The 19,792-nt window shown below is 42.9% G+C and overlaps 2 protein-coding genes across 7 annotated transcripts; one reads left to right on the forward strand and one right to left on the reverse strand.

Annotated features, from left to right (window-relative positions):
* Positions 1-946: 946 nt before the first annotated feature.
* On the forward strand, positions 947-9,266 carry LOC107384110 (dynein, cytoplasmic 1, intermediate chain 2a). 4 transcript variants are annotated; one of them, XM_015957173.3, is made up of 17 exons: positions 947-1,069; positions 2,118-2,226; positions 2,318-2,444; positions 2,921-3,056; positions 3,404-3,466; positions 3,671-3,798; positions 3,883-3,972; positions 5,398-5,560; positions 6,660-6,759; positions 6,840-6,965; positions 7,067-7,213; positions 7,294-7,407; positions 7,490-7,623; positions 7,725-7,869; positions 7,960-8,100; positions 8,215-8,340; positions 8,418-9,266. In XM_015957173.3, exons 2-17 carry the CDS (start codon positions 2,119-2,121, stop codon positions 8,517-8,519), a joined length of 1,950 nt encoding a protein of 649 aa, XP_015812659.3. In that variant the 5' UTR covers positions 947-1,069; position 2,118; the 3' UTR covers positions 8,520-9,266. The 4 variants fall into 4 exon arrangements, with proteins under 4 accessions (XP_015812659.3, XP_015812660.3, XP_015812662.3 ...); XM_015957174.3 differs by having other exon boundaries at positions 2,972-3,056; XM_015957176.3 differs by lacking the exon at positions 3,404-3,466.
* A 229-nt stretch (positions 9,267-9,495) lies between these two features.
* On the reverse strand, positions 9,496-16,526 carry LOC107384108 (electrogenic aspartate/glutamate antiporter SLC25A12, mitochondrial). Of its 3 annotated transcripts, none has more exons than XM_015957171.3 (18): positions 16,331-16,526; positions 15,683-15,736; positions 14,537-14,682; positions 13,940-14,055; positions 13,613-13,752; positions 13,355-13,501; positions 13,080-13,218; positions 12,876-12,969; positions 12,666-12,750; positions 12,471-12,552; positions 12,229-12,387; positions 11,943-11,995; positions 11,645-11,728; positions 11,381-11,521; positions 11,167-11,305; positions 10,678-10,836; positions 10,510-10,600; positions 9,496-10,399 (listed from the first exon to the last, which is right to left on the reverse strand). In XM_015957171.3, exons 1-18 carry the CDS (start codon positions 16,340-16,342, stop codon positions 10,192-10,194), a joined length of 2,049 nt encoding a protein of 682 aa, XP_015812657.1. In that variant the 5' UTR covers positions 16,343-16,526; the 3' UTR covers positions 9,496-10,191. The 3 variants fall into 3 exon arrangements, with proteins under 3 accessions (XP_015812657.1, XP_015812658.1, XP_015812656.1); XM_015957172.3 differs by lacking the exon at positions 16,331-16,526 and adding an exon at positions 16,118-16,228; XM_015957170.3 differs by lacking the exon at positions 16,331-16,526 and adding an exon at positions 16,073-16,120.
* Between the last annotated feature and the right edge of the window lie 3,266 nt (positions 16,527-19,792).

Here is a 19,792-nt window from a genome sequence, read left to right on the forward strand (position 1 = left end):
CTACCTGCCAACAGCAGCTATTCCCGTCCTGTGACCCAAGACTTAACCCTAAGTGCAGGCCCCAAACAGAGGAGGAGATGAAAGCTGCTACTCCGCCTCCATTTCCACCAGCTACTCCTGCATCCACTAAGTCTGACCCACCTGCTCCTTCTGCACTAACAGGTAAAGGTACGGAGTATGACTGTGACCCGTACTGGGACCCTGACTGCCTCATAGACCACCCTCCCAGTGTTGTCCAGAAAACATCAGCACCAGCAGAACCTTCTGGGGAGGAAACAACAACAGGGGAAGACATGAAATCTGAATCTGAGCCTGTTGTTTCAGCCACCCAGAAATCCACCTACCCTTATTTTGACCCTTATGATTTTAAACGTGACCTGTACGACCCCTTTTGTTTTGCTCCAATTCCACAATAACATCAATGTGCTCTAAGTTTAGGTGACAACCTCCTGATGATGCAATCATGCAAATTATAGGTCTCAAAGTTGGTGACTTTGAACAGCATTGTTCTGAATTTTAGACTGCAGAATGTCTGCACCTTTATGTGTGCGTGACTAAAGCACAATACAAACGTGTATGGACAAAAGCAAATAAATGACTACTGGCTGAAAGGTGTGTCGATGATTCTGATTTGAAACATTTTATTTAGTAAAAATTAATAAATAAATAAAAGAGCACAACTGGAAAACCCCAACCACGCTGCTTTTGTTATTGTTCAGCAACAGTTCTGGATGGAAACAGTTTTATTACAGTGCATAAAAATATTATTGAGGATACACTGTGCATTCTCTTAGGACGAAATAAAATAAAATAAAATAAAATAAAATAAAATAAAATAAAATAAAATAAAATAAAATAAAATAAAATAAAATAAAATATGTCCGCCTTTTATGGTTTTGCCTCCGAATGTTTTCACTTCCGCCAGCAGGGGGCAGTAGCCAGATCTGGGTTTCTCTTCCAGGTTCCAGCATCATCGCTCTGCTCCTCCATCATCTTGTCCGGAGAAACAGCGTTTACAAAACTGGACTCTTTTGTCTCATTTGAGCCCAGATCTTACTTCTAACGTCAGGTACCATTTTGTTATCCAACAGGAGTATATTTTCCCTCTATGTGGATTTGAAAAAGCGGTAAAGTTCGTGTCGTCGGCTCAGCGGTACCGTTAGTTTCTTATTATGACAGCAGCTAACAACAGGCCCGCTGGCTCCTATGGAGATTAGCATGCTAACCCAGCTAACAGTCTGAAGGTGTAGAAGAATATCTAATCATTCTCCACTCGTCGGAAAAATCTTATTACGTTTAAATATTAAATATAATATAAATCAACAAGTATTTCAATAAGCTGAAGCCCAGTAGCTAGGTTTCTTGGTTATATCCGCTGTTTATGGGTGGAGTGGTATTTAGCATCTTAACATCAGCATCTTTAAATTAATTTCTGTATAGCTATTTGTTGAAATGACGTACTTATGAATCTACTTTTTAACACAGTGGAATGCATTTAGAGTTAATTTGACTGGAAGTGTTGTTTTTTTTTTTATTTGTTTTTACAGTTATTTGACACGATAATACATTTATCGACTATCTAGTCATGATAAAATGATAACAGATAAAGAGATTATTGTTGTTAACAGCTGGCTGCTGTTCACATGATAGCAGTGTGACAGGCTCAGGGCTAGTTTACTTCAGGACAAACTCATGTAAGGGTTGTATCTGTAGGAATCTCCATTTTTATTCAGAAAAATAAAAGAACTAATAAGTAATTTTTCAACCGTCCTATTTTTGAAACTTGCTCCTGATTTGGTGTATTTAAAAATAACAAATTCTCATAGTCACGTATAAAGTAATTTTAACCAAAATTCATCCAGTTGTTTTAGATATACAATCACATTTCTTGATTTATTTGAAATAAAATCCCTAAAAGTCATATTGTGCTGCACTAAATTCCATAGAGAGCATCTTTTTTTGTTTAACCAGAATAAATTATATTATTTAATTTTAAGGGTCTTTTTTTATTTTAATAACAATCTTTAATTGTTTAATATAACAAAAGATGATGTCAATTACCCCATTAAACTTACTTGCTAACTTGAAAATAACTTTTTTTCTTCACCCCCCTGCAGCATGTCTGATAAGAGTGAGCTGAAGGCTGAGTTGGAGAGGAAGAAACAACGAATTGCCCAGATTCGAGAGGAAAAGAAGAGAAAAGAAGAAGAAAAGAAAAAGAAGGATGTAAGCCAAACAGCTTTCTGAATGCTTGTCCGTTTTTCTATAATTTGCCTCGAGCTGTTGTCATGCTGAAAGGGTCCTCTGTGTTCTGCAGGGAGACTCAAAACGTGGAGGTGAGGGCGTGTCCTCAGTGGGCGGTGAGGACTCTGATCTGGAGAGGAAGAGGAGGGAGGCAGAGGCTTTGCTGCAGAGTGTTGGCATCACCCCAGATATACCTCATGGTAAAGATGAAGAGCTTCCTGACCTTTCTTCTAAATATCTGTCGTGTTTTGCTCTTGTGCTTGATGAATTAGCAACGTTTACAAAAGTCTCTCTTAACTTTTTTTGGGCCTAACTTGTCACCCATTGCCTCCCACACCAAATGTCTGCATTTATTACATGTTGTGTGCATGACGCCTAAAACCTGCCTGCCATTTATTTTCACTCTCTCTTCTCTCCTCCCCTGTCTGTCTGTTTTGTCCTCTCTGCATGAACACTCATTCACTCACTCACACTTGTTGTTTCTCCCTTCCTCCCTCACTCGCCATGTTCACTCACTCACTCACTCACTCACTCACTCACTCACTCACACACACACACACACACACACACACACACACACACACACACACACACACACACACACACACACACACACACACACACACACACACACACACACACACACACACACACACACACACACGTGTGTTCACAGCTCAGCCCCTGAGGGTAGTAACAGAAGATACGTGTCTGTTTCACTACCTAGTCCCCGCCCCCATGTCTCCCTCCAACAAATCAGTGGGCAGCGATGCAGGAAGCCAAGATTCTGGGGATGGAAACACTGGACCAAGGTTTGTGTGTGTGTGTGTGTGTGTGTGTGTTTGAGATAAAAAGGAAATAAAAATAAGTTGTTCCTTGTGTTGTTTAGTCAAGAACCTGCATGCATGTGTGTGAACTTATAGTTGAACTAATTCAGATCTGTCTCTTTGCCTTCTCACAACCACACTGATTGTTTTTTTTAATTAACACAATTCATTCTTGTTTCTGTCTTTTTTTACTCTCTTCTCTCTGTATTTTCATCTCTAATATCTTTTACGTGGCTCATCTTATGCCTGTCCTCTCGGTTTGGTTTTCTTTTCTCGCTCTTTCTGTCCTGCATCTCTCTTACTAACACCATCTGGTGGTTTGGCTGTATAAGGACTTTGCATTGGGATCCCGACCCCTCTACTCTGCAACTCCACTCCGACTCTGAGCTAATGGGGTACTGCTCCTCCTCTTTCCTTTAGTTTGTCTTCCAAAGTTTCGTGGTTTCATCTTAGATGTGTTCAGATGTGTCCGTGTCGAGCACCAGACCTACCTGTGCACCATTATTTATGTCCATCCATGTTAGATTTTGCAGTACGTCCAATTTGCCACGGAAAATGCGATTTGCCTACTAAATTTTGCACCGATTCCGTTTGTGTAGACGTGGGACGGCGAGGCTCGGCATGTCCAAACTGACCCAGGTGGATTTTGTCCCGAGGGAGCTGGTGTCCTACTGCAAAGAAACGCAGACACCCACAGAGGCGTTGTCACACACTGATCAGAAAGCAGGTAAACAAACACAGACACACCTCTCCTAATATGTTTTTCTCTCTAGCTTCATCAGAGCTGATTCCAAGTCTCTTTGTGTTTTAGATGAAGAAGAGGATGAGGAGATAAGTGCTCCTCCACCAGCTGATGGCGCTCAGGATGAAAAAGATGAACATGGTGAAGGGCAGGACGACGGTAAGGACATTAAACAAGTGTGTTTTAGACCTTAAAGGGATATTCCACCGAAAAGTGAAAATTTGTCTTTTGACATATTTCTCAGAGTTAGATAAGAGGGTAAAAGAATATTTGTAACCAGCCCCATCATTCTCCTGACTCGGTAGTACTCATTTAGCTTTAGCTTAGCATAAAACACAGTAAGTGAATGGGACCAACTAGCATTGTGGGGGGAAAAACAGCCCTACTAAGTAGTAGGGGGTGTGCAAAGCAGACAGTATTTCTATCAGTGTTTCTTGGGGTGGGGTGGGGGGGGAGTATTTGTATATGTATTCGGATAAAACTCAAAAACATTTAGTGCTTGTGGACATCCATGACGCAGCTTAATGGAATAATTTCCCCATCAAACTCCGCTTCCAGTTAAGGTAAAAAAACAAAATCTGTTTAACAAAAATGGTGATGCAGTTAAGTCTCTCTTTGCTCAGCCGTGCCTCTCTGTAGCTGTGGAGCACTCTGTCCCCCACCACCCCCACCCCCACCACACACACACTCTGTGACCAACACTTATTCAGGCATCCATAAGAAAACACAGCTTTTTGATATGAAGTTTTTTTCTTTTCCCCGAGTGCAAATATTTTATAGTGTTTGTTTGAAATAAGAATTTGTAAAAAAAACACGTTGTTTGTGCCTTTCAGAATACCATTTTCAGGTTTGGCTCCACCTTTACTCAGTAGTGATCCAAATTCTGTTTGGTGACCTTAATAGTCATATCGGCTGCATGTAAAAATAAAAAGTAGCCCAAAGGAATTACAGGCCACATTTTAGACTTGGGACTAGTTAATGACAAAGTATAGCTGTAAGCTTCCACTGAAAGGCGCAAGGACATGGGTTGACATGTCAACCCTAAATGCTGGTACATTTTCTCAAATTACAAACGTGACTTTACTGTAACTACTGTAGATAATCTCTGTGCAGCTCCCGCCTCTGTTATTTGTGTTTGTCTTAGCGGTTAGCAAGCAACACGCGGAAGTGTTTACGGATGTAGGTGTCTTTGGGGCCGCTGCGTGATGTATTGCGCCTTTTGGCGGAAGCTTACAGCTGTGCTTTGTCATCAAGAAGTCCCAGATTTATTTTCACATGCAGTCACTATGATTATTTAGGTCACCCAGAAGAATTAGAATCACCACTGAGTGATTTTACGGATTATTTTTCTCAGAATGCTAGTTGGTCCCATTCATTTACTGTGTTTTACGCTAAGCTAAAGCTAAACGAGGATAGCCGGGTCAAAGGAATGACTGGGCTGGTTAAAAAGTTTATTTTTTTCCCACTTATCTAACTTTGGGAAATATGTCCACAGACAGAATAGAACTTTTGGGCGGAATATCCCTTTTCTAATGTTCCTTCCAGTGTTTTAACACATTCTAATTAGTATTTTTCTGTCTCTAGACACTCCAAAGGAGCTGACAGAAGAAGAGAAGCTGCAGGTCCTGCATTCTGATGAGTTCTTGTCGTTTTTTGAGCGCAGCAGCAGAGTCCTGGAGAGAGCTCTGGCTGAGCAGGTGGACGTCTGCTTCGACTACAGCGGGAGAGATCTAGAGGATAAGGAAGGGTGAGGCACAGGGCAAGACGTGCAAATGGTCGTGTTCGAGATGAGCCACTTCTGCGCAGATCACCGGTGATCAGTGTGCAGTGCATGCCGGTTAGATTTGTGTCCGACTTAACGCCGACTTGCCCTGACGTCATGCCTACGTAGGCAGCGATAACCTGGTGAGATCAAGGCGGCTGCAGATTTTGGGGCAAGGCGCTGCAGTTGCTCTCCACCGGCTGCAAAACGTAGGGCATGACGGGAAACACCTGGCTCTCACCTGATCTAAGATCTGATTGGTTCACATTTTGATCCAAACATCCTGTGGTAGAATGGAAAATGTTAGTTGGTCACATGTATTCTGTAAATCGTGTTACGCTGATGATGACAACTATATAGGCCATTCCCATCTGTACCGGGTCGGCCCGGGCCGGGTAGCCCCAGTTGGCCCCAGCCTGGCCCGGTTGATTCCACACATCCTTGCCTTAAGCCCATGTGGGCTGATTCCACCCACCAATTAGAGGCTTACTCTAATGGAAGGTGTGAATTTGCTGTCAGCAGTGGGTGTGTTGGACCTGGTCGGCCTGAAGCAGACCCCCTCGAGAAGAGGGCTGAGAATGAGCCTTGGTTGGCCCGGAAAAATATCAGGCCACCCAGATATGTAAACAACCTACGCTACCCGGCCCGGGCCGACCCGGTACAGATGGGAATGGCCCACTATATAGGCCATGAAGAGAAATGTGATCTTTTGTCACATTTCCTATAAGCACACTAAAACTCTACAGATGATAGCCGTTACTTATTATTAGTCATATTTTCATATGCACATGTCTACAATATATGATATCCACAAGTATGTGAGGATGTGTTCAGTTGCTAACAGGCACCAGAATTTTACACTCTTATGAACGCTAAAGCGATATCTTCAGTCATCGTCACCCGCAAGCTGCAAGTAGGGAAATCTGACCAACTTAAACGCCGGCTTTTAGCCACTCCCCCTGCCGCGTCTGTCGGCTCTCGTCTCTGTTCCAGGCGAGGCGCTGCTCATCTCGAACGCGGCCAGTGTTTCACAGAGAAACCAAATGGACTGAGGGGAAACGTTTGTTGGTTTTTACCTTTTTAGTGACTTGCAGGCTGGTGCAAAGCTGGTTCTGAACAGGCAGTTTGCAGATGAACGCTGGACTAAAAACAGAGTGGTCACCTGTCTGGACTGGTCACCTCAGGTGGGCGGAGTTCAGACACGATCGGCGTACGGAGAGCGCTCTTTGTCTCCGTTTCAAACAGACTCCTGTGTTTGTCTCAGTACCCAGAGCTGCTGGTCACGTCGTACAACAACAATGAGGATGCGCCACATGAGCCTGATGGCGTGGCGCTGGTCTGGAACCTGAAATACAAGAAGTCAACACCGGAGTACATTTTCCACTGCCAGGTCACAACCAAAATACTTCACATCTTCTTGATCGAAGCCTTTAAAAGATCCGTTTTCTGCTTGGATGTAATTTTTTGTGGATTTTTCTTCTCTTTTTGCAGTCGGAGGTGATGTCAGCTGGATTTGCAAAGTTTCACCCTAACCTGGTGGTGGGTGGGACTTACTCTGGACAGATAGTCCTATGGGACAACAGGAGCAACAAGCGTACTCCAGTCCAGAGAACACCTCTGTCTGCAGCTGCACACACGGTGAGTCATTAGAGCTTCTCGCTGGCTCCTGACCTCGTTCTCATGTGGTTGTTTTTCTGACGATGCTCTGTCACGCTCAGCACCCCGTCTACTGCGTGAATGTGGTTGGAACCCAAAATGCTAACAACCTGATTAGCATTTCCACAGATGGTAAAATGTGCTCCTGGAGCCTCGACATGCTCTCCCAGCCGCAGGTAAGTGCTACATTTGTACGGATGAGAACAGACATCAGCTGTGTTGTCCGGCTGCATGACGCTGCTTTTACTTCTCCTGCAGGACAGTCTGGAGCTGGTGTTCAAACAGAGCAAGGCCGTGGCCGTCACGTCCATGGCCTTCCCTCTGGGGGATGTCAACAACTTTGTGGTGGGGAGCGAGGACGGCTCCGTTTACACTGCATGTCGTCACGGCAGGCGAGTGTCCCCTGAGATCAGGGTTATGGATGAATGCTGCAGCGAGCTGTTGGGTAGCAAATGCCACTCAGAGGTCATCGGTTGTCACGTGTGTGTTACAGTAAGGCGGGAATCACTGAGGTGTTTGAAGGTCACCATGGCCCTGTGACTGGGCTGAGCTGTCACAGTGCTGCAGGACCTGTGGATTTCTCTCACCTTTTCATCTCCTCCTCTTTTGATTGGACAGTGAAACTATGGAGCACCAAGGTTAGACCCCACACCGCCACACACTCCTTTTCCTATAGTCCAGTACTTGTGTGTGTTGTCATAATTTTTCTTTTGTTCTGTTTTCTGCAGAGCACCCGTCCTTTGTACTCCTTTGAGGACAGCTGTGATTATGTTTATGATGCCATGTGGTCTCCAGCACATCCGGCTCTGTTTGCTTGCGTGGACCTATCTGGACGCCTGGACCTGTGGAACCTCAACAATGACACTGAAGTACACATGCAACCCTTTTTTTACCGTCTGTTACAAGATTTAAGAAAAGAAGTAAAAATCTGAGCATCTGGTTTTCTTTCTGCGTCTTTAAAAGTTGAACTTCCTGTGTTTTAGGTTCCAACAGCCAGCGTGTGTGTAGATGGCTCCCCAGCACTGAACCGTGTCAGATGGTCTCACTCTGGGAAGGAGATTGCTACTGGAGACTCTGAGGGGCAGGTTCAGGTCTACGATGTGGGGGAGGTAAGATATCAGCCTCTTTTTGTTTGTAATCTTTGAAATCTGAGTTTCCTCTGCAAGTTTTTTTTTTTTCTGTGCAGCAAATCTGCGTACCCAAAGCGGATGAGTGGACGCGTTTCGTCAGGACGCTTGCTGAAATCAACGAGAACAGAGACGAAGCTGAAGAACTGGCCAACGTCTGATGCAACTCCTCACTAACATTTAATAAATTCCTCTGTAGTACACTACACACCTATAGCACATGAAACACGACACAACCAGAGATCGCTCCCCTTTCTGGTTTGCAGCTTTTCCTTCTACTAGAACTTGGGCCTGAGGAGACGTGCAGAGCTAGAACGGACCGAAACGACAGCGAGAGATTTGTTTTTAAATGTCTTAAAGCACGTGGGTATAAATGAATGAATGTCTTGTGTAGCATCCATCAGCGGTAGTTGAACACGGACCAGCGTTAGATAGCTGAACATCGGCTCTGAACTTCTAGCTTTGATTACATCCTCAGGGCTCCAGAAACCGTTCTCCTGAGGCCTCAACCAACCCCCCCCCCCTTTTTTTTTTTTTTTACATATGCAAACCTTTGTACTTACACCTTTTTATTACCTTGTGAGTGTTCCTACTTTTTAATATTTTATAGACACGCTTGTGCACGGCTGTTAGTCTCCTGTAACAGAAAGGAAAGTCTGTAAAGCTGACCACACCCTCAGCAGGACTGAATGAACGAGTGATCTTATGCGTGCACAAGTCCTTACATTTTAGCAATGACTATAATATTTAATATTTATTATTGTTGCATTTATTTAAATATTTTATGTATAATTTGAAAAACTGTTTTGAATATTGGCACTAAAAATGTAACCAAAATCCTTTGCTTTAGATTTGACACTAGTTTTATTTTTACATGCGACCTTAGCCCAACCCGTGTTTCCTTGTCTAATGGAGAGCAGAAACTGTGTGCTGACTTGGTAAATGTAGGTTTAAATGAAAACTTCACTGAAGCTGGATCAGTTTTTTCCTTCAGCCTCATCAAACTTGTTAATATTTAAAGTAAAATGACCTTATTTGATGTTCCATACCAGGACTGCTTTTCTGAAATCGTACTGTACTCTGCTGAAAAATGAAAGGCTGCACTTTTTCATTGAAATAAAAACCCTCCAAAAATCCTTGTAAAATTAAGACAATATGAATGATTTATTTAATTAAAATACAATGACTAAATTGAGATACATTTAATTTATTAATATCTAATTCTTTGCTCGTGATTCTTGCTCTGTACATCAGTAAGAGTGATTCTCAGAGACCAGGACCAAAGGCCCCACATTGCCAGAACATTACAGGTACTGTAATGATGTAACATTTCCTCATTACTGTTTTACAGTATGTACAGTATATAGCCTCCTGTCCGAGGAGGTGCAGTGAGGAGAGCCCCACATGCTGTGCAGATCAATCGATTAACTTTATGCCCATGGCCCAATAAGAGAAGTCCTACTCAAAGAGTATCAGAGAGAAGATAACAAAACAAATCAATCTATTCATGGAAAACGGAGTGCCCGAGGTTCAGTTTTACACAAATGCTCAAGAGAAAAACAAGAATGGAGTTCCCAGGAGCACACAGCCACTGAAGATGCAACACAGTCAGCGCTCCGTTCCTGAAGCTGCTGGGAGGCGTCCACGCCTGCAGCTGGCCAGCGACCACCGGAGCATACCTTCACTCAGAAGAGTAACAGGCTGGTGGTGTTTGTTCCTACATTAATGGTCCCTGGTGTGTGTATGTCAAGTTGTGTATCAGCTCTGCTTTGCTTGTGTTCATCTATGTGTCTGGCTCCTGGTGATGGAGAAATGATATGGAGTTGCTGACGTTTAAGGCGCCTGAGCTGGTTTGGCTGCCTCTGAAGGATGGATGGAAACCACGCCAGAGGACTTGAATTTAGGAAGATGGAGGCCAAATTTGTTCTCCACCCCGGCAAACGTAGCTGCTGCCAGGCGGTAGCCTCCAACGTGGTCTGCATTGATGGGAGGAAGCTCTGAGATGCGAGACTTGGGTGTTGGTTCAGATCCTGCTGGACGACTTCAGAGAGGACAGGAGTTATCACTAACCGCACTAGCATAGCAGCATCTTATAGTGTTACCTAATAAACCAAACACATAAAATATATGTAGTTAATTTAAAGAACTTACTGTCCACCGAAATCAACATAGAACCACCGCTGCAGGAGTTCATAAGTCACCAGAGTCACACCAAACTGTGGGGAGGATCGGCACATACGAGCTAGAAAAAAGAAAATATAATTCCTGTTAAGTGTGTGTGTGTGTGTGTGTACTAAATGTTTAAAAATTCAAACACACCTCCAGCTCCTTTCCACAAAGCCCTGAAGCCTTCTTCTCTCAAAATCTTTCTGAAACAGTCAACGACTCCCGAGTAGGTTGTCTGTCCTGCTCTTGCTGCAACTTGAAGACGGGTCTTGATGACATCAGCAGGCGTGACAAGGGACGCCGCGGGGATACCTGGCAAACAAGTTCAGAACTTTTTCTGCCTTCATTTGGAAGAGACTGTGTCAAATGCTGAGTTTGGAGAGAATTTCTGCACGGCCTTGAGTACCCAGATGCACGCGTTTCCGAGTGTGAATTTGTCTCGAATCACAGAAATTCAGCCTCAATCTGAACAGCTCAGTTCATCTTTCATGAATCCTCCCTGCCTCTCCAGACTGACTGATTAGAAGCACTTCACACAATTTATGACATTTTCTCTCATGTAGCATTTTTTGTAACGCACATAGCGGAGTTAAACGACATGTATCCACCAACTGCTTCTTGTGAGTCAGTCTTTAAAATTACCTGCGATCGCTCCAGCAGTGAGGAGCTGAAGTGGTCCTAGTCTGCCTTGCTCATCAGTTAGCTGAGTTTTAATGTGGGCGTATGCGGGGAAGTAGATGGCTGAGAAGGGAATGTCCCTTAGGAAGCAAGCTTTGGCCCCCTGGACGGAGACATTAAAGACAAGATGATGAGAAGACGGAGTGTGAAAATGTAGTTTTACAGCATCGTGCGTTACCTTGTACAACCCGAAGAAGCCGAGGTCACGGACAACGCTGAGAGCACTGACCCGAGGTCCGGTGGTGATCTCACCTGCTACCTGCAGCCGAATCTTCACAATTTCCAGAGGGTTGGTGAAAATGACCTGGGAGCCTCCGGCCTGAGTTCAAACACGAAGTGGGATAAATTAATTATGTTTGTTTAAACTATAAACAAATGAATGGAAACTAACTGTTCTAGCACGTTATGATTGCTTATGAGCAGCGTGAGACCTGGTACTTACACAACCACCAGCCAAAATCTCAGCAAATAGAGGAATCGTGTTATCGTTGTTGTTGGTGAATTTATCTCTAACAAAGTCATTCACCTGTGGGAGACAGTCACATGATGAACAATCAGCTCAGACTTGTGGAGCTCACCCAACATAAAGCTTTAATGCAGTTTATTTACAGATTCATTGTTTATCGGCTATTCTGATCTATCAAAAGAGATTTCCTTTCTAAATAAATCCCCATAACAGCTGCGGCTTCATATTTAAACGGTGTAAATTTAAAGGAATGCTAACTGAAACAGGAACTTACTGTGAGTTTGATAGCTTTCTCAGGTGCCACACCAATCAGCTGAGGAACCAGACCTGCATCACAGGAAAAAGTGAGAAACAGGTGAAAAAACCACTAGTGTTGAACAAACAAGAGAATAAGAAGTGAATAAAAGAAATAAACTGATAACATGAAAGCTAAGGAGGGGCAACAGCGCTGTTATGTGTAGTTTACACATAACGTGGCCCGATAAGTGTGATTAAGCTACCTTTATTAACTAAACAAATAACAGTTGTGAATTTAAACAGTAACTTAGAGCTTCGCCGACCTCTGTAGAAACCGAAGAAGCCTTCGTAGCGAAGCACCTTCTTTGCACAGTCAAAGCTGTTCTTGTACATCAGCTCTCCAACAAAGGATCCTGTGGACCTTTGGTTCTGCATTCGAGTCTTCACTAAGTCGATGGGATATACTGCTGTGGCACCGGTGGCTGCAAGAGACGTACAAAAGGTCAGAATAATTTCAGTGCATACAAAACGCTATTGGACTGTAATGTGTCAAAAGATGATCGACCTCCAGCAATGGAGCCCAGAGTGAACCTGTACGCCGATTCTGCTACTTGGAGCCAAATGGGCCTGGAACCGTCCGCCTGGGTCTGGTGGAGAAACATGAACGTGAACATGGAGATTTTACCAAGATCCTCCTGATGATGCAGTAAAACGCCACTTCATCTGTTAATTTAGGTATAATTTAAAAACAAGAACTCACGTGTTTCTGGGTTTCAGCTAGATTATAGGGCAGACTTCCTTCCTCTAGTGGAGCTATCCTTTCAATGTCAGCCAGGTTCAGGCGCCTGAATAAAAAAAAAAAACAACAATATCCATCTAAAATGTTCTTCAATAAACTCCATGTTTGGATGTTTAATCATCTGAATTCATCATGTCCTGTCACAGAGTTTGAATCAAAAGCAGTTCTTACCCAGAGGGAGAGTGCAGGCCTGACAACTGGTACAAGATGTCGATTTCCATCGGAGTGATCTGACCAAACTTGTTGGCAGCATGAACAAACTCCTCTGCAAAGAGAGATACAAATACGACCTCAATAAAACAACAGCAGCATAGAATGAGCGGAGTAACACTCCAGGTAAAGGAGACATGTAGAATAAAATCAGTGTGTGTGCACCTTTGGTCACGAGCGTGTCCCTCCGTGTGCCGGCCAGCGTGCTGTAGATCTTACGGATCATCTCCATGTTGTTCAGGAGAGCATTGAAGGCGTTGAAGTAAGAGAAGCTGACCATGTGAGCAGTGCTGCCTCCTGCAGCCTGAGAGAAAAAATAATAACAGTAAAAAGAAAGCAGCACCGACCCAATCAGAAAAGGAGCTCTGGTCTTTAATGAGTAAGCAGATTTAATTAAATCCAAAGAGCATTAATTCACCGGTGATTACATCAACACTCACTGAGACAAGATTCTCCTCCACAAAAGGTGTGAGCATGTGGTGTCTGATGGTAGCCATAATGTCACTGAAGTCCAGAGCAGAGATGACCCCATTCTTCTCTTTGTCCTTCTGGGCAAACGCCTGGCGCGCATGTTCCAACTGCAGCTCCTGACAAACACAGAGCCACAAGGCTGGGCGGAAAAACAACTGGAACATGTCGACAGGACTCAAGACGGAAACGGGAGACAAACTGAATACTAAAAAAAGGAAACGTCGCACCTGCAGGAACTGAGTGAACTCAAGGTAGCTAAGCTGTTTCTTGCCGTCGTTCCCAAAGTGCAGATGGATGAACTCACAATTCCAGTTAAAGGGGATGTGGTGGTGAACCGTGGTCTGGCTGAAGATGTCTCGCACATTCTCTGCAGCCAACAAATAATATATCTGATCCAGCGGCAAAAGCCTTAACTTAGAAAAATCTCATAACTGAGTTTGTGCCATGAAGAAAAGCAGACAGATGTTAAGTGTATGATCCAAACCCAACACCATTTCAGGTCACGTAAAATAAAAACTAATTTTTCCACACCATGGTTTACAATCAGCTCATACCGAAGGAAACGGTGCCGGTTCCAGTCTTGTCAAACAGCTGGAAGGCCACAATGAAGAGGGCGTCGGGCGCACACAAAACCGATTCAAATGCAAGAAACTCCTGGAATGAGATCAACCTGCATTTGTGAGCAGGTGAAACAAGAGAACCGTTAATCATTTAACTTGGCATAGAAAACATCTAATAATTTGAGGCAAGAACTAGGTCACATGGCATCACCAGACACACAAAGAAAGCCTTTTCTATGTACCAAGGGAACATTTCGCTGCATAAACAGCTCCTTAAATATTTCTGCATAAAATGAGCAAATTATCTTCTAATGAAAAACAAAAAATAATTTGGTTTTTAAACTGTGTGTGTGCGTGTGTGTGTGTGTGTGTGTGTGTGTGTGTGTGTGTGTGTGTGAAAGCATGAGCGCTAAAGTCATAAAGAGCCTTATCTTATCTTTAGGTAGCTATGATGAAGCCTACTGAACTGAAATGGCTCATTAACTTGATTACTAATGATAAGCGGAGAGTCAGTGTGTGTGTGTGTGTGTGTGTGTGTGTGTGTGTGTGTGTGTGTGTGTGTGTGTGTTCGGCGAGTGTGCCGACACAAACCCGTCCTTCGTGGTGTCCGCTACGGCAGCAAGGAGTTGAACAGTTTTGGGGTTGTGGTGAATCTGCGTCTGTAGTCCCAGGTACTGTTGGACAAAGTCCCCTGGGGTCATAAACCTCTCTCCATCTTTGTCCACCACACTGGCGTACTGAGGGAAGGAAACGTTAAAGAAAGTCAACACCATCGGAGAATCCACTGAAAGGTGCCCCTAGCAGAGCTCAGCTCTTTCCTTAAATGTTTCTGCAAGTCATCCCAATGAGTCACACACAGAATTAACTCAATCTTTCTTCATAATCCTTTAAAGAGCAGTAACCAGTAATGTGTGACCCCTGGTTACAAGCAAATCTGTGGTACATGACGGTACTAAAATGTCAGCAGTAGAATATCCCTTCAAATTAAAATACCACTAAGTATTTCTCCTGCTTCTATGTACTAAAACTTTACCATTTTGATGTATTAAAAGAAAACATGTATTACAGGTCAGACTAAAGTAACTTGTTAGCAGCTATTGACACCATGTAGCCGTTACTGCTTGTGATGCCTAATCGTGTTTCTTCCTGTTGTACAGCTGAGTTAGTTCGTTAGGGTTTTATTTAACCGCAGCGAGTCAAAACGACACCAGCTCACACTCGCACTGATGTTTTGGGCTCAAGCTGGTCAGTTTTCTGATCTGTGAATGTCAGCTGACCTATATGTCAGTCAGTCACATACTCATCATGCAGATGTCAACAAAGGCATAGGTAAACAGAGCGACTACTGCCTCTCAGTGGAAACGATCACATCAGCAGCAGATCAGCTCTTTGGCCTCTGGTATGCAGCTGATGCTTTCTTTAACTGTGACACTAGAACTGTGTGACATTGAATGGTCTGTTCCATTTCTAGCTAGAAACTGGAGCTCTAAACTTTCAAAATAAGAATCTGGTGATCTGTTTGGTGGCCATCAAAGCTCCAAGTCATGCAGTGTGTGAAAAGATCCCACCCTCCTCCATTTCTGGCGAAGTAATGAATCCCTTCAAGTGAAAATAGCAATTAAAAGAGAATTACCTCAATATTACATCAACACTGTGAGGTGTACACTAAATAGATCAATGCAAAACCATTCAATTCGTGCTAAAATTTTTGAGAAAGTAAAACCTGAGTACGTTTACCTTTTGGAAAATAGCTTTGAGCTCATTTGGGTCCCCGCGTCTGGTGGATTGCACCTAAAAACAAACAGTAGAAACACGCTGACCTCTTTGACACTGACAATGACAGCTTGTTTGCCGAAGCAGCTGACACGATCCGGGTTTACTTGATCAAGGCGTACTACGTTCCTCAAATAAACAATAGACACATAACTGAAATGTGACAACAAAGCAGCTAACCAGAAAACGAACCAATAACTGTAACATACGAGTTCAAACCAGGTAGCAAGCTAGCAGAACAACCCACTGAGTTTACGCTTTACTTCGACAACAAAACGAGAGAATATAAGCAAAAACATCACAACAGACGCGAAATGATTAAATTTCTGCGGCCAATGAAGGTGACTGAATCACCGCTGAGTTAGCAGTCTGACACATTCCTAGCATGTTCTTGCTAACTTCGAGGTTGTGGATGTCTCATCAAGGCCAGCTGGGCGGCAGTTAGCCCGGTGATGCTACTGCGGTGGAGCGCTCCGCATCCGAGACACCCTACCCGGACAGGAGCAGAAATTCTAGCTTTCAGTCACTCCAACACAAGGTTACCGAGAGAAAATATGCACACACGATAAAGAAAGAGTCTTAAAATCGCTACGAGAGCGATGCCCAAGTCACCTTGACCGCCATGCTGGTCTGACGTCACGCGCAGTGGGCGAGCTGAGAGCTAAGGACGCACCTCACAGTCCCAGGTCTGAAGGAAGCCGAACAGCGCTCCCTCCCTTTCAGCTAACAAACAAAAATAAACAACAGAACAGAACTGAAAAAACAGTTCAGCTGGAAGATTTCTGACTTTTAAAGGTACCCGTGACCCATTCTTTAAACAGCAGTACTCATTTACATCTGGAACTAATGTAAACATTACACTATCTCCAGATAAGGTGTGAAGCGCACAAGAGGCTGCGGATTAATACGGATTTACTGTCACTGATGCTAATTATACACCACATTCTAAGCCCAAATAGATGCAAACATTCAGAGTTTTACTGCCAGTAACGCTGCGAGTGTTGGTTCTAGGATCTTGTTGACATTGGTGTTCAACAAATCTCACTTACTGAGTTATATTTATTCCTATTTATTCAAATGCATCCTCCCCAGCTGGTTTTAAAATGCAGCTGTAGCTCAGATGGTACTACTCCTTCAATCTGAAAGCTACAGTTTTAATCTGAGACCTTAATTCACATCAAGTATTCTACAGATCATTGATACATGTGCCACCTCATCCTCACACTGTTTATAACTTGTAATTCATTTTAAATCTAATTATTCTTGCCAAATTAGTCATTTCTGTATTAGTACTCCCTCTCTAATCTTTTGTTGACTCAGTGGATGAATGCTTATCTCACTGACCTTGGTTAACTGGCCCTAAGTGATATCTGCATTATTTGTTTACACTGATATGACTTTGGCCTACTACAGGATTTTCACTGCCTGCCTATCATGGCCTGTGTTGAGTAACTTTGTCTAAAAATAGTGGTGAGGTCTTTTGCAAAGTCAAGATTTACTATAGCAATTGAGGAAATACCGTGGAGTGAGTCTGCATGTGCATTTTGAAAAAACATACAAAAAATAAACAAATTTATTTAAGATTTTTAAGTTTACTGTCAGGTTTAAGCACCTAGGACACCATATAACAACACAACACAAGGAAAGAGACACAAAAGTCAGAATTCTGTTTTAAGCTTGAGGAGAATGGAATAAGGCCACACCAACCCAGTCTCCACTGAGCTGACAGTTCCTCCAAACCATTCTGGCCTTTGGAATCCGAGCATCTCTATTTATTACAAGCTGGGAGCTCCCTAGTTACACGCCTGAGAGCTGATTCTGAAGGGAGGGGGAAAACACAGCTCTCAGTTTTTAATTGTTACTTTACAATATACTGTTTAAGCATCATATGGTGAAATCATTAAGCATAAAACATGACAAATGAAAACAATCTTTAAATGTAATAAAAGCATAAAGCTTGATAAGGAAAACATGAATAATTATTCTATCATCTCCTCCCTGTTTATCATGATTGATGCCATTTATTTTCATATCACTCGAAAAACACTTCTTTTCAGATTTCCGGTAACTAGGTCATTTTCGAACGACAGTATCATTTACACTCAGAAGGAAAATAGCTAATACAAGAGGAATGTTTTAAAACTTTATTATTAAAAAATCTAACTACAAGACTAAATCAACTTATTATTAAAAACCAAACTAAATGACTAGATCAACTGGAAGGCAGAGTCACGTGGCATGCCTTTATTCACTCACAGATCAGAACCAAACAGCATCTCAACATGATACTCCTGGGCTTCGTCCTCTTCTCCCAGGTCTTCGGGGTCTGGTACGACGAACAGGGGAAACTCCTGCGCCATCAGTCCAGATGATGGGGCAATGGCTACGTTTATTAGTCTCGTTATCTGGGCTCGGAGGCATGGAATGCAGCAGCACCCACACAGAGTCAGAATGGCTGCGAACACAGCTAAGGACACCAACACTGAAGACACCAGCGTGCGATACTTTCCAAACATGTTGAACATTGAATCCCACATGGATGTGTCCACGCCTGATTGTTCTTTCATTTTATCATTCAGAGTGTGAAGTCCTTCCTCTCTACTTTTGCTCACTTTTTCCCACCATTCTAAATCTGAATAGCCCTGCTTTTCCGTTTTCCGTTTATCATGTTTGCACTTTTCTGCAATTGTTTCGTTTAATTTTAAACATTTGTTTGAGCTAAGTCTGCCTTCAAAACCATATTTTGTGACCCACTTCTCCAAATGCTGTAATTTGGTTGGATCTTTAAGTTTAACAAACTTCCAGTCTTGGCATTTCAGGTTCTTGAATTTACTAGAACCTTTCCCCATTTTTTGTTACTTATTCTTAATTTTCTTGCTATTTTTACTGTTATTTATTTAGTTTCTTTCAAATTACAGATTTATTAGGTTAACGTCACTTTAATTTTATGCCAGAAAATAATTTTGCAACATGCAAGGAATTGTTGTGTTTGCTTCAAAGGGGTTTATGTTTTTAAATCAAATAGCCGGGGTTATATCTGTTAGTTCAGATATTCTTGTACCATCTGGATGATCATAGTTCCAGCTGAAAGAAGATCAGACAGATAAAGTCTATGCTGCCATATTATGACTTCTGCTGGGTCTAAATTTGGGTTCAAAATCTCATAGATCTCTCTCAATAATATCTCGTGTGTATCAACAGGATTTTCGCAGATAGTTAACCTTATTTTAGTGGTCCGTCCGTCGCGTTCCCAGTCATTAAGGAATATATCTACCGCTGCTTTTACCATCTGGATTTATGTCTGTTTTTTGTACTTTCAAATATCCTGCGTATTTTAGGCTAATGAGGATTGTTGTAATTACAATCGCTAGAAAGGCTCCTACTATGAAAAATTTAGTAATTTTCTCTATAAGCATTTTAAAGTTTTGGACCAGCGCGGGGTTAACCCATAGGGGTTCTAAACACTGGTTTTCAGTGAGATTGAGCCAAGTTCCGTTGTGGTAGTTCTCGCTTCCACCGTATTTCAGGAGGAGAACTCTTACCTCTGCATCCACAAGGGTTGTTCAAATTATCACTGTTTTTATATGATACTGTATTACCTAGTGGTAATTCAATATCCAGTCACACAGTTTAAAGGCCTCTTTTAACACGGATTATTCTCAGGGATCCGTCCCCTAACTTTAGGACTTTTTAGTGCCTGTGTAGGGTCCAGAATCCCACAGGGCTTTTTCACTCAGTCACACTGTTAAAGTGAGACAAACTTACGGATTTGCAGGACTCCGCCATCCACCTTCTGTGCCTCTCTCCTTCGGAGTTCCTTCAATTTGCGGATTCCAGAGGACAGGGCAACGCCCAGTCCCGAAAAGGGTCTCAAGGACTCTCACCTAATGGTCCTGCTGTGGCCACAGTCTTTCCTGGACATCACCTGGTGGCCTTGAATCGTTGAATATGTTGGAATCCGGCTCTCGAAGGACCAAAATAATGTCAGGTTTAAGCACCTAAGACACCATATAACAACACAACACAAGGAAAGAGACACAAAAGTCAGAATTCTGTTTTAAGCTCGAGGAGAAT

The sequence above is a fragment of the Nothobranchius furzeri genome, chromosome 11 (assembly GCF_043380555.1).
Source record: "Nothobranchius furzeri strain GRZ-AD chromosome 11, NfurGRZ-RIMD1, whole genome shotgun sequence".
Classification (NCBI taxonomy): domain Eukaryota; kingdom Metazoa; phylum Chordata; class Actinopteri; order Cyprinodontiformes; family Nothobranchiidae; genus Nothobranchius; species Nothobranchius furzeri.

Excerpts from the sequence above, each read along its gene's own strand:
- LOC107384110 (XM_015957173.3), top strand. The coding sequence starts at position 2,119 with ATGTCTGATAAGAGTGAGCTGAAGGCTGAGTTGGAGAGGAAGAAACAA. Across the intron at positions 2,227-2,317 it reads AAGAAAAGAAAAAGAAGGAT|GGAGACTCAAAACGTGGAGG; the intron begins GTAAGCCAAACA and ends TGTGTTCTGCAG. Across the intron at positions 7,214-7,293 it reads TGTCTGCAGCTGCACACACG|CACCCCGTCTACTGCGTGAA; the intron begins GTGAGTCATTAG and ends TGTCACGCTCAG.
- LOC107384108 (XM_015957170.3), bottom strand. The coding sequence starts at position 16,105 with ATGCTAGGAATGTGTCAGACTGCTAACTCAGCG. Across the intron at positions 14,056-14,536 it reads GCGGACACCACGAAGGACGG|GTTGATCTCATTCCAGGAGT; the intron begins GTTTGTGTCGGC and ends TCACAAATGCAG. Across the intron at positions 12,751-12,875 it reads GGCCTGCACTCTCCCTCTGG|GCGCCTGAACCTGGCTGACA; the intron begins GTAAGAACTGCT and ends TTTTTTATTCAG.